The 13,150-nt window shown below is 52.2% G+C and overlaps 1 protein-coding gene across 1 annotated transcript in view; it reads right to left on the bottom strand.

The window, feature by feature from the left end:
* Nucleotides 1-9,145, bottom strand: part of LGR6 (leucine rich repeat containing G protein-coupled receptor 6) — a 148,202-nt gene extending 139,057 nt beyond the window's left edge. Inside the window, exon 1 of the mRNA XM_059831199.1 lies at nucleotides 8,781-9,145. Within this exon, the coding sequence (XP_059687182.1) occupies nucleotides 8,781-9,145 (365 nt within the window). The remainder of the gene's footprint in view (nucleotides 1-8,780) is intronic.
* Between the last annotated feature and the right edge of the window lie 4,005 nt (nucleotides 9,146-13,150).

Here is a 13,150-nt window from a genome sequence, read left to right as displayed (position 1 = left end):
ACCCCGGAGCACAGCCCCATCCGTGCACATTTGCTCTAACCACTCTGCTGTGCTGCCTTACCCCCGCGCTCCTCATCCGTACACCTGCTCCCTTCTTGCCTCTTGCCAGGGAACGCAGTGCTCGCTGCCAGCTGTGAAGCAAGTGCAGTGAAGGTCTGGCTGCTCCCTCTCCTGCAGAGAGACCTGGGCACCAGTTGTTGACTTTGGGATGGGCCAGATCCTGCATCTCACCTCCTGCAGCCCTACTCAGACAGTGCCCCACCAAGAAGTGGACATCTGCTCACATCCAGCACCCCAGACACCCTGCTTCCACTTCCGAACAGCCCTGCAAAAGAGGCCTCTTTCCTTTTGAACTGAAATCTTGGGAACATCTCAGCCATGACCTGTGGTACTAAAGCCACAGCCCTCCGCCTCATCACCTGCAGCACCTCCTGTCATAGCTGGAAGCTTTTGGGGGCTGCAACCCTTGCTCGTGGACCAGCTGCTCTCTGGAGAGCACAGCATCCTGTGAATTCCAACAGTACCCACATTGGGATAGCAGCCGCCAAGTAAAGCAAAACGCTGCTGGACTCAAAGCATTTCTAGCTCATGATATCAAGAGGTAAACAGGAGCAGAGCTTATGGCAGAGAAGGGGGCTGGCAGATGATGAGGCAGGAGGAGAAAGGAAGAGCTGTCATGAACCTGAAAGTTTCACCTCATTGGAAATTCAGAGACTTCAATGTTTCCTTTCCGTTGAACCCAGAGCAAAGAGCCAACATGTCAATATTTAGTATAGAACAAAAAAAATCAATATATTGTGTTTTAGAAACAACAAGATGCTTTGCTTTGATAGTTTTGGAGTCCTGCAATGTGAATATTAAATCGCCTACAGGTAAATGTAACACCAGCAGGTGAAAATATGTAAATGGAAACTTTTTTTTTTAAAAGCCACCATGAAGTGAAAACATTGAATAATCTCTCTTGATTCAACTTGTTGCTACATTTCTCCCATTCACAGTCCCATGAACATGGATCCATTTTCATTAAGCTTTTCCTTTTCAATGACATGAGGTATTGCTTGGAAAATCATCCCACCAAATGTGCTCTTCAGGCAGCTCTAAGACTGACCTCACTATTAATGGTCCTGCAATTCTGGCAGGGACACTGTTCCCTGGGACACTGGCTCCCTCACCACTACTTTTCCTGCTCGCTGGGGGGTTCAGCGTGTTCCCGCTGCTCTGCCCTGATCCTCAAGCCCAGGCACACCACCATGCAGCACCTGCAGCATCATGACAGTAATGCAGGGATGAAGGTCCTCTGCTCTCTGACTGCTAAACCAGCAGTGTTCTGAGCACTGCCGTGGGCCAAGGGACCGGGAAATTTCAGCTGTTGGCTGGGGTGAGAGTTACACGATGCCTAGGGGATACAAAAGGCCATTTGGAAGTACATGCTCAGTAGCTGTGGCTTTTCCAGGTTGCTTTTCAGTTTCTCTCACAAGCCACTTCCAAAGTGTGCCTGATCGCAAATCTGCTCAGTTTGGTTTTCTCCTCATTGCAGGCTGGGGAGCACAGGGGCAGGAGTTACACTGCTTCTGGTTAGCTTTCATCCGCCTTCTCCAGAAGGGAAACACCAGCCAGAGTCAGTGTTGGACTCATTACCAGCAGCTCTCCCTGATACCTGGGAGTCGGGCAGATCTTGGTTTGGCCCAGCCTGCTTGGGTATCCCAAGGTGTCAGCATTCATTAATGCTGGAAGGCCCTTGCCCATGGGATCTTCATTGCAACATGCCAGCAAAAAGCCACCGTCAGCCACAGGAGACCGTGAGGTGGTAATTGGGGTGCTAGGTAATTGGAGTTGAACCCAGGTAGTCTGACCTTAAAGCCCCCTTGAAATCCTGCTGGCAAGGATGCAATAAGGATGCAGAACATGCCTGTGTCCTTGTGGAGTGGCTGTATGGAGACAGCAGGTTCTGCGGATGGTTTTTGTAGGCCCCCTTTGGAGGAAACCAAATCCCTGAATATGGGAAACTCTCGTTATCTCTGATATTTTAGGGGTGAAAAAAAAAGTGACTCAAAGCTGTTAAACAGTGAACACAAACCCATGAAACCACTGCAGAGTGTGTCAGAGCCCAGCTGTTCTAATGCCTCTCACGAGCCTTATCTCCTGCATCTGGGACCCCAAGCTCATAAACATTTCCCCTTGCTCCTATTATGGCTGCTGTTCTCCAGGCATGCCGGGCACTTCTAAGGGCAAGACTGTGGACTTCACAGAATCACAGAATGACAGGGGTTGGAAGGGACCTCTGGAGATGATCTAGTCCAACCCCCCGCCAGAGCAGGGTCACCCAGAACAGATTGCACAGGAATGCATCCAGGCGAGTTTTGAATATCTCCAGAGAAGGAGACTCCACAACCTCTCTGGGCAGCTTGTTCCAGTGCTCTGCCACCCTCAAAGTAAAGAAGTTCCTCCTCATGTTTAGAAGGAACTTCCTATGACCAAGTTTGTACTTCTGGCTGAATGAGACAGGAGTGGCATTTCCCATTAGTCTTCCAGCACGGAAGAAGATCAAGCAGAGAGCCAGCCCTTAGTGCACCAGTCTGGTCACCAGGACCTGGGGATGGCTTTGGAAATCCTGTGCTCTATCGTGACTTGAGAAGTGGAAGGGTCTGGGGGCTATTTGGGGTGAGTCTGCACCTTTATGGTGTGTTTGGATGGGTCCTGGTGCAACGTTGGGGCTCCTGTGGCGACCGTGGCATGAGGAAGAGGCTGTGGATAGGCCCTGGCACTGGGGAAGCATCAGCCACAGAATGGTGACTCACTGCTTTTTGCAAAATTACCTGGGGCAAGAGCAGAGGTGCCCCCCAGAAAGGACTTAATTTAGACCTTGCATTTGGATTTTGTGCTCTCTGCATTTTTGGCTGCTCCCTCTGTCTCCTCAGGGTGTGTGACTGTCACCCAATACCCAAAGGCACACAGAGGTCCCTGTCATCCCTGCAGGAGATCCCATCTCCTCGACAGCCCCCTGCAAGCCCAGCCACCCCTTCAACCACAACACCCCTCCCCAGAGCTGCAATGCCTGCCCAGGCTCCTATGGGTCAGTCACCAGTCCTGGCCTTCTCCTGGTGCCCCAGCTCCTCTGGCAGCTCTTGGGGTGCTTCCTATCTTAGGGGGGCTGTGGTGGGGGCTGTCCTCCTTTTTCCCAAGGTACGGGCTGCAGAGGGGCAGACTCCGGGGAAGACAGTTTGGAGGGTTTTGGGCTGAGGGGAGCTGCATTCAGCATTGCTGCTTGTCTTGCTCCAGGCATCAGCTGTGGCTCTGTGTTCAGCCTTCAAACCCTGCTGCCTCACCTACCCAGAGTTTTGTGGGTGCTTAGAAAATGCAAATATCAAGAAGAGGCATCTTCCACTCACTCTTTCCCTGCAGCATTGTGTGACCAGGGAAGTATCTGCCTGGCTTCATGTCAGAGCATCCCTGCGTCCTGCAGATCCCTGTCACAGGTCCGTGTGGCACCTGATCCCTGTCACAGGTCCATGTGGCACCTGATCCCAGAGGGTAGCTCAGAGGAGATGTGGTGATGTGGGGCTCCCAGACTCCCAGTGGGATGCTAAATTCCAGGCAATGGCTCAAAATGTCTCTGCAAGGCGAGAACAGCTCTGAGAGCTCCTGATCCCATTCACCTCAATGGAAGCAGTGTGGGGAATGAGAAGCTTCCTGTCTGGGCAGCCTCCTGAGATGGCTGGTGATATCCAGGAGCAGCCAGACTCTCTGCTGCTCTTTCTTCCCCCAAATCCTGCTGTGACAGCAACAGCCCAGCAACCACATCACCTGTCTTGTGCCCCAGGTCTTGCTGGCTTTCCAGGACAGAGCAACAGCATTGCATGCAGTGAGCTGTGCAGCGGCTGCCTGGCTTCACTGCAAGGTGTGCGCAGGGCTTTGGACATGGACACAGCGGTCACCAATGCTTCTGGGGATGGGGCACAGAGCAGGGGTAGAGCCTGACCCCTCCATGGTGCTGTGGGTACTACCGACTAACTACCGACTGGGAGGGTGTAGAGAAGACAGAGCCAAACTCTTCTTGGAATTGTGCAAGGGAAGGATGAGAGGTAATGGGCACAAGCTGCAACATGGGAAACTGCAATTAGATATTAAGAAAAACATTTCCCAAGAGGATGGTCAAAAATGGGAAAAGGGTGAGGGAATCTTAGAGATACTCAAAACCCTGCTGGACAAGGTCCTGACCAACCTCACAAGCTGGACCTGTTTTGAGCAGGAGTGAGGATCAGAGACCTCCAGAGCTGTTTTCTTGCCTAAGATATTTTATAATCCTGGGCAACCCTTTCAGTTCCTCCCTGTGTCCCCTTAGTGCAGGCTGGGGATAAGGCACTGCAAGGTGTGTAATTTCCAACCCATACATGTGCAGGTTGGCCAGGACGTATGTGTGCTGTCTGGCCAGCTGACCTGAATGTGTGACCGTGATGCTCCTGCTGCCACCTTTCCATCTGTGGGTACTACTGAGGGTGTCCTCTGCTGAGTACAGGCACCCCATTTCTTTGAGCCTCCTATTTCCTGCCAGCTATGGCTGGACAAGCCACTCTGTCCCTAGGAGGGACCTGGCAGGCACCAGCAACATGCTGACATTTTTTTTGGTGAAACAGGAGCAGCCTCAGCAAATTGAGAGTATCCCTTCACCCCCCACCATTGCCTCCAGTCCCCCTTGCCAGGGGCTGGTAGCCAGATGCAGGAGGGCAGAGGGGGGTCAGGATGCCATCCTGGGGCAGAGGGCTGCACCGAGTACCTGCATCCAACCACAGCCCTGTTCCCAGTGCTCGGGCAGTGGGTGACGGGCATGGGGACAGCCGGGGACTGAACTCCCCCAGCCCATGCAGTGTGGCACTTCCATACCCCAGGGAATCTGAGGTGGGGTTGCTCAACCAGGTCACACGCAGGGTTTGCAGTGGTGCCAGGGATTGAAGCTAAGCTAATACTCTTAGTACCAAGCAGCTCTTCCCATTTTCCCATCCTCCTCCATGCCCCTTTGTGCAGTCTCCTCTCTGCTGCACAGGAACCTTCCACTTTACAGCTCCAGTCTCCTCTGCACTCTCAGCTTGCTGCTGTCCTCTGCAGAGAGCACCCACCACAGAATCACAGAATCATTTAGGTTGGAAAAGACCCTTAAGATCATCAAGTCCAACCACTTCTCCCAGTCTTCCTGTTCTTATTTTTCCTGTTCTGTCTTTTACAACTTTTTCCTCTTTTCCTCCTTCTATTCTTTTTCTTTCAGCTTTTATTTCTTCTATTCTTTTGCCAAACACTTCCTCCTGATTTTGTTCATCTTTGTTCCTTTTTATCAGCTCCAGCCCATCTCTGTTGCCAGCCCCAAAAGCAACTCTCCTACATATGGTGCTGGCTGTGGAAGAGAGAGACGTGATATTTGACACACTGCTGTCAGGACTTACTAGCATAACAGCTAAAGGTTAAATCTACTCTCTGAATAGCTCAGCTCTTTTAGGTTGGTACAAGCCCTAGGGTGTCTGGACATAGCTGAATAGGGGAGGGTGTGCTGACCTTCATTGTTTCATGGCTGGACTCTAAGGCCAGGCTAAGACACAGTTCACCCCTGCAAATACGTCACACACTAAGAAGCTCTTTGCGAGCCCCCGTGTGATGAGCCAGGCAGGATGGTCTGTGCTGCTCCGGAGAAATGGGCTGTTAGAGTCAGCACGAGCCCTGATTGAGTTCAGGCTGCCTGCAGCAGCAATGCAGACAGCAGGGACCTGTCACCTAACATGGACAACCCCCAGCTGAGCTGGCTGCCTGGGCTCTCTCCACGGCTGCCAGCAAGACACCAGCGTGTCTAAGTGCTTACTGGAGAGGCACCCCTGGGAAGAGGTGATTTGCTTCTCCCTCATCTCCATGGCCACCACTGCAAGCTGACCAATGGTGCCTCTATTGGCAAAGCTTGGTTTTGGATGGGTGGGATCAGGTTCAAGTTCAGGGAGGTGGGAGAGTGAGCAAGGACAGGGTTCTTGGAGAGAGACAGGCACGGCGAAGGCACAGCATTGTCAGGATGGGGCATGAATGCGAGCTCATTAGTGGTAAGGCAATGTCTAATCAGAGGTTATTACAAGGATCCTTTATTTTGCACCTGAGGGAGTCCTGCTCTTTACAGAAAGGAGTACCAGTAATTTGCTTAGAAGACAGGGCATGGAGCAAAGGAGCTGGAAAGTTTTGGGAGCAACTGCCCTTCAGCTCCATGCTCCTCGTTGCCATTACAGGGCTTGCTTTTCAGCACTTGCAGCTCTCCAGAAAAATCTAGGCATTACTTTACATATCTGAACGTGTATTTAAAGCCTGGATTTACATGAAGAGCTTAGATCTCTCTCGAATGCCCATACTTTCTACAAAATTTATGCTGATTTGCTTTGAAAAAACAGCCCTGACTGCACACCTTATAACTGAGAAACTAACCTTACATGACTTGCTGCAGGTAGCCCAAGGTAGTGACAGAAACAGGGAGAAAACCCAGCTCTCCAGTTCTCCTCCAGTAATTCCCAGTTCATCCTGCCTTCCTACCTCTGTTACATCTATCTGTCAATCCACTGGCAGTGTTTAACGGAGAGGCAGCACAAGTGCTGTTTTTCCCCAGATAGGTCCAGCCCTAAGGGGAGGAGGAAAACTCGGCACCCTCCAACACCCCCCTGGATCGACCCCACGGGTTTCTCCCCCGGAGGGTCCCTCCAGCCTGCCTTTTCCCGCAGCCTGACGCGCCGGGGAGGCGGCGTTGCCGGTGCGGCTCCGGCAAACGGCTGTCGTGGGCGCCACCGTGCGAGCGCGGCCGTCTGGCGGAGCGGCCCACGGGAGAGCGCGGGGCCGCGTCCGAGGGCTGGACACGCTCCCGAAGCGGCGGCTGCTGCAGGGCTGTCCCGAAGAGCGAGTCCCAGTGAAATCCAGGCCTCTGCCAGAAGCAGCCATGGAGTCACCTGCCGCACCAGGCCAAGAGCATCTTTAAGCACCCGCCTGCTGGGGTCCCTGCTGAAGGGATCCGTAGCCCAGGGCTCTGTGTCCCTGCTCCGACCGCCATGGTCAGGGTAAATGCGCCAGTGAGAACCATTTAACATCCAGATGTCCCTTGGTTCATGCAGTGGAGCTCTCTGCAGCTCCCAGCCCAAGGGACAACTCTGCAGAGACGAGGGGCAGCATGCTTTCTGCGGAGTTGCAGCCAGGGGTGCCCCATCTCGTGATGACTACAAAGGTGGAGTGGGTGCCTGACAGGGCTGCCACTTGTCCTCGCAGTAACATCAGTGCTGCAAAGCTCTGCAGCCTCCCACACTTAGAGTCCCCATGTTTTTAGTCACCTCCATCAAGACATGCTCAAGAGCTCTAGTGACTTTTCACTCATAGGCAGCTGGCTCCAAACTTAGCCCCAGTGTGTGTGCAGGGGGGATAGCTCTATACAGGACACACCTCATGTGACAAGTGCTCTGTGGTTCCCTCTCCCAGGCAAATACAGCTTGCATTACACATTTCACTCATCTTCCATGCTCTCCAGTGAAAATCATTCTTTGCTGTCATATTTCTTTCTCAGCTGACCCAATACAGCTCTGGCCATCCAATGGTTGGCACAAGACAAAGCAATGTGCTCCTCAGGCAAGCAGGATGAGCAGAGAAGCTCTTATCCAGCTGTGGCAGCTTCAACCTGGCTTTGCAAAGCCCTTCCTGAGTGGGTTAGGGTGCTTAGCTTTAACAGTTGAGTAACTGCATCTCAGGACAATCCAGGAATGCCAGAAAACCAGTAACACAGTCTGTATGCCACCCCTGGACACAAGCCTCCTCTCAGCACAATGAGCACAAAATGAACGTCCCCAGCACTGCCTGGGGGCTACCAGTTGTCCTCAATGACTGTGGTACACACGGCTTCCCTTGGCAGCGCCTTAGCTGCATCCGTAGCTGGGAAAGCCAAGGTCCTTACCAGCCTATCTGCTGCACAGCTGAAGTTGGTGGCTGCAGCACTTTCTGCGAATAAACAGACCAAGCATCTTCCCCAGTGCATGCCAGGGCCAACTTGTATCCCTGAGAGAGGTGTCTCCTCTCCTGGTCAAACCCTGAGATCCTTCCACAGAGTCCCTTGCTCACCCTGGGGACATCCTCAGTCATCACTAGTCAGAGGGCACCACTGAGACCACCTCTGGGGCTAGAAACCAAGCCACCAGTCCCTGTGGTAGTTTAACCCTTTGAGGTATTAATACCAGAAAGGATGGGAAACATTCAGACAATTAAGAATTTTCAAACTAAAAAAATCCAAACAACCTACCAAAGCCCCCACACCTCTTATAAGACTTTAATATTCATTTTAAAGAGGCAACTTGGACACTGCTGGTGGCCAGCTCAACCCAAAGCCCCAAAAGCCATGAGTTATCACAGCTATTGAAATGTTTGACAGAAGGATCCTAGAGCAGTTTGCACTAATGGCTCAGTATAAATACTCCATTATGGTCTCAGACAATCAGAATCTGCCCAGCAAATCAGCTCCTCTGATCCACTGTAATCAAGAAGCAAAGCATGCATAACATCGCAATATAAACAGCGTTTGCAGAGGGGCGCAGGGAGGAGGGGGAGCTGGCTTAGCTTGGCAGGTTCTGGAGTAATAGCTGCCTTTGTTGTTATTTTGTTTTGTTTCTAATTTCCAGAGGAAATTTAATTTCAGGAAAATGTGGCACAAACTTCCAGGCTGGAGGAAAGCTGCTGCTGCTGAAGGGGTCCGGAGAAAGCATTGCAAAAGAAACAGCAAGGGCTGTACTTACAGGTAAGCTGTTAGAGGGCTCAGGTTGTCAGGGACCTCTGAAAGCCCCAGCTCGGAGCAATCCACCGAGAGCATGATGCCATCCTCTTCGCAGTGGCACTGGGGTGGGCATGAGGGCGCAGCACCTTGCTCCGCAGGCACCGCCTGGAAGCGGGCAGAGGAGGCCAGAAGAATGCCCCAGAAGACCAGCTTGTCCATCCTCGCCTTGGCTGCAGCCGCCGGGACTGTGCGAGATGCCGCCGGCTCGCTCCGACCCTGGGACTCAGCTGGATGGAGGGGAGCGATCCTGCTGCCTCGCATGCAGCAGGCAGGGTATCTCCTGCAGGTCGGAGTGTGGTAAGGATGCAGCCAGGGAAGGGAAGGCATTGTTGAATGATCTTGGTTATTGGGTTTCAAGGGCTGGGCAGGGGCGTGAGACACTCCAATGGGAGGAGTTAAACTTTCTACTCTTTCCCTCTCTCTCTCTCTTAGAGCTGGCAGGAATTTCATTCAAAGGGAAGAAAGGGGGGAAAAAAAAAAAAAAGAAACCTCAACAAATAAAGACCTGTTCATAGCTCCAGGACCTGTGCTTATTTTGTAACAATGTTTTTGTGAGATAGCAGGGCAGGGGAAGGCAAAGCTGGCTCTGGCAGAGCAGAGGAGTATAAATAGGGAGGCAGGAGGCAGGAGTACCCAACCAGCACTTCAAGGGCTCCAGACTTTGGGACGCTGAAATATAACCCCAGATAAAGGACTCTGTGTGTCTGTGCTGGCTGCTAAACCCAGCTGCAACTGGAAAGTCAGGGTGCAGCTGGGGAGAAGGGAGTGAGGAGCTCACAACGAGCTGTTTGCTGGGAGCAACATGCCCAGAGACATGGGTCTCTCACAGTGAAGAAAGACAGCTGACCACTGGGCTTTAGGCGGATCTGGACTCCCATCAGAGGCAGTGCGTTCCTCCTTCTGCCTCCCCTTCAGCCATGCCTGGAGAAAATGAATGGGGCAGAGAAAGAAGGGCCCAGGTTTGGGTGTCTGCAAAGTGCACCCATGAAGTCACCCCTCTGGCTGTGGCCATGCCACAGTAAGATGCTGCATAGCTGAAGCACAGACTGGGAGATGGTTTTCATGGCTCCCCTTCTTCTGAATGTGCTTTTCCTTCTGGCGAAAGAGTTTCCTAATTGATACCTGCATTATCTCAGGATAAAAGAGGTAGGAGAGTTATCTGGGGTCAGGAAGGTGAGCCTGCAAATTGGGAGACTTAAAAAGCTCCAGCTAGCCCAGGGCTGGGATGGCTTGAGGTCTTTGAGTCAGAGCAGGTATCTCCTCCAAAAAAAAACCTGCTCAAGATTGAGCTCAGGGTTCAGGGCTGATGCACAGACTCTGGCTGAGGGCTCCTAGCCTGGGTGATGCAGGATCTGAAACTATTTCATTTGTAAAGTCCATTCAGATCCTGCAGTTTCGGGACCGCAACCCTATCACTGCTGCAGTGAGTGGAAACTTTGTCACCGAGTGCAGAGGAGCAAGGATTTTGGTCTAGGAGCAGGAACTGATTTAATTGAATTAAGCCCCTTCCATCATGAGCAATTCTGGAGATGTCATTAATTAAATATTTGCAACGTGTTTTGACAGCTCCAAATGTAAAACACTGCTTGGTGGGGAGACGGGAAGCCCTCCTTGGAGAGAGTGTTCTTCCTTGGGTTCTTTGACAAGATTCCCCTCCAGCTGTGACGTGGGGCTTTAGCATGGCCTGAAATGGACAGGTTTGTTCCTATAGCAGCCAGGAATTTGGTGTCAGTCTGGAGAAAGTGTCAGGCCTATCACTCTGCTCCTGGCTGCAACAGCAGCTTTTATCTATGGTTTCCCCATCTCTCTCTCTCCAGCCTAAGCAGCCAGGCACCAACTGCATTGCAAGCTCCTGACAATTTCTTGCTCAGTGAATTCTCCTTGGGGATCCAGGGCTCTGGCTGAGCACACTATTAATAGAGCTCTTAAAAAAAATCACACTGAAGAGATTCCTGTTGAAAACTGCCATTCTGCTGAAATAGAGCCATTTCCTCAGGAAGGCATTGACTGCAATGACATTTTTCACATTGTTTTTGGAGCAACACAGCCTGAAGTTAGAGGGCTTTGCTCTGTGTGTCTCACTTTGCTTTGACTTTTCTGTTTGCTTTTTATTCCAGCTTGGCTGTGGTGCTTCATTTCCATGTCTCATTTCTTTGAGACCTGATAATAGACATTAATATTCAAAGTGTTCACTTATTCCAGCGTGTTGCCTGGCTCCTGGCAGAACCAAGAGTCTGGACATCAAGTTGTTTGGACCAGAGAGCTTTGATGTTTCCATGGTAAACCTGGAATTTGTGAATAAGTCCCTCTGGGGTGGAAGTGTCACTTTTCAGCCAGCTCTCACTGAAATCACAGTTCGCTGCGAGTAGCGCAGGCAGCACCATGCCCTTATTAAAGGCACCAGGAGCTCCAGATCCAGCTCATTCCTATTAACGCGAGTGGATGTTTTTCTGCAAGGCTCACACGTGTTTGTGTGTTGTCCTCTAGTGGCAGGCTGCGGTTTGGGGAGATGAGAAGAGCAGTGCTCCACAGCAAGCTGAGCAGCACTATCTGCTCACCCGAGCCACTCACGTGCTGCAGGTGCACAACCAGGCTCCCCGACATGCTGTGCTGCACCCCCCGTTCACAGAGACCTGCTTTTAAAGGATGGACCTGAGACTCTGGGATCAAACACCGGGGGTTTGTGTCTGGGTGCGACACCTCAGCATGTGGTAGCTCTGGGTGGCAGGTGACATCCCAGGTGATATTTCTCCTGCTGCCTCCACACTGCATGTCTAACAGCTCTTCTGACAGCTTGCTTAAAGGCAGGGGAAAAAACTTGGGAAAAATTAGAGTACAGCCTAAGTGGGGAGCAAGGTCCAGCTTGTGTGAGCTACTGCAAGCACAGTTCTTGCCTCTGCTCATCAGGGACACAGAAGAAGCGTGGTGGGAAAGGGCTGTTATTCATGCCAGCACAACATGCTAGAGGTGGTCTGGCTCTGGATCTTAGCCTTGGACCTGAGGAAAGCTGAGACTCTGGGTACCAGTGCCGGCCAGACCCTCTCTATGGACCAGAAATGAAATGCCAAACAAGCTTTGGGCTGTGGACTGTGGCTGGCAAGGCTTTTTAGAGCTGCTGGAGTTTAAAGGCTAACAAAGTTATTGTGGAGGTATAGCTGGAGCAGGGCTGCAGCTAAACCTTTACAATGGGTGCTGATGTCCCCTCCCACAGAGCCAAAATGACTCTGTGGGCCCAGACAGGACAACTTGCTGGACTTTGACCTTGTCAGTCAGCAACGCTCTTCCTGCAGAGTGGAGGGAGGTGATAAGCAGTGCTGTGCTGTCACTGCTCCCAAGGTGCTGCTCATGCCCTGGACATCCAGCCAGGGACCTTCCCAAGCTGGAAGGCAGGTTGTGCTAGCTGAGTCAAAGGGCTGGAGGCTGTTTACCTCTGTTCTCAGCACGTGCCAGACCTGGGGGCCCTGGAACAAACCCACGAGTGTGTCTTCTGCCCTGTTCCCATGCAGCACCTGTTTGTGCCCTCTTTTTATTCCCTTCCAGATTTTAGAGGGTTCAGGATCACACCAGTAGAATCCTAGTTTGGCTTTGATCTCCAAGGACAACCAGTCCCTACTGCAGACCAGAAGGACACTGGTTGTTTTTCACTGCCAAGGTCACGGCAGGAACTGAGACCCCACTGTGCCGCACTCTGGAGAGGACAACAGAGAGGCAGTCCCTCCAGAAGGGCTTGCAGGGTAAGGAGGAAATGCAGAGAGCCCCAGGCAGTCTCACAAAGCACAGGTACACTAGAGAAAAATAGGCATTACCAGGGGTGGCCCGTATGTGCCAGGGCATGCACTCATCCACCTCATCTATGACACCTCTGTGGAGGGGACACTCACTATTGGGATGTGATCTCTCTATAAGACAAGCCCTCCAGCCTTTCTCGCCATCCTTGGCTCCTCCTGAAGCTGGTCGTCCAGGTTCTGGGGAGAGCAGGATGTGGCCCAAACCAGCAGGGATGGGCTGAATGCAGCGGGAGCCAAGAGTCTGGTGCTTCGGATGTGTCTGTAAGCCCAGGGAATACCCCAGGGAGCCATTCGAGGTTGGGAGCAGGGGCAAAGGCCAGAGGAATGTTCCCAGTGGCCCTGCTCCCATCGGGGCCATCCAAAGGCTGAAATACCACAGTCAGGCCGCTGGTGAGTCCAGGCCCAGCAAGTGCTCCCAGAGGCTTTCCAAAATGTAAATGCAAACACTTGCAAACAAGCAGAAAGTACCAGTGCCCAGCATGCTGCTCCAGCTGCTTGACTGGAGCAGGGGAAGGATGGGGACTGCAGGTATCCATGCTCCCTG

Source organism: Gavia stellata, chromosome 30, assembly GCF_030936135.1.
Source record: "Gavia stellata isolate bGavSte3 chromosome 30, bGavSte3.hap2, whole genome shotgun sequence".
Taxonomy (NCBI): domain Eukaryota; kingdom Metazoa; phylum Chordata; class Aves; order Gaviiformes; family Gaviidae; genus Gavia; species Gavia stellata.
This window is presented reverse-complemented; position numbering and strand designations above follow the sequence as displayed.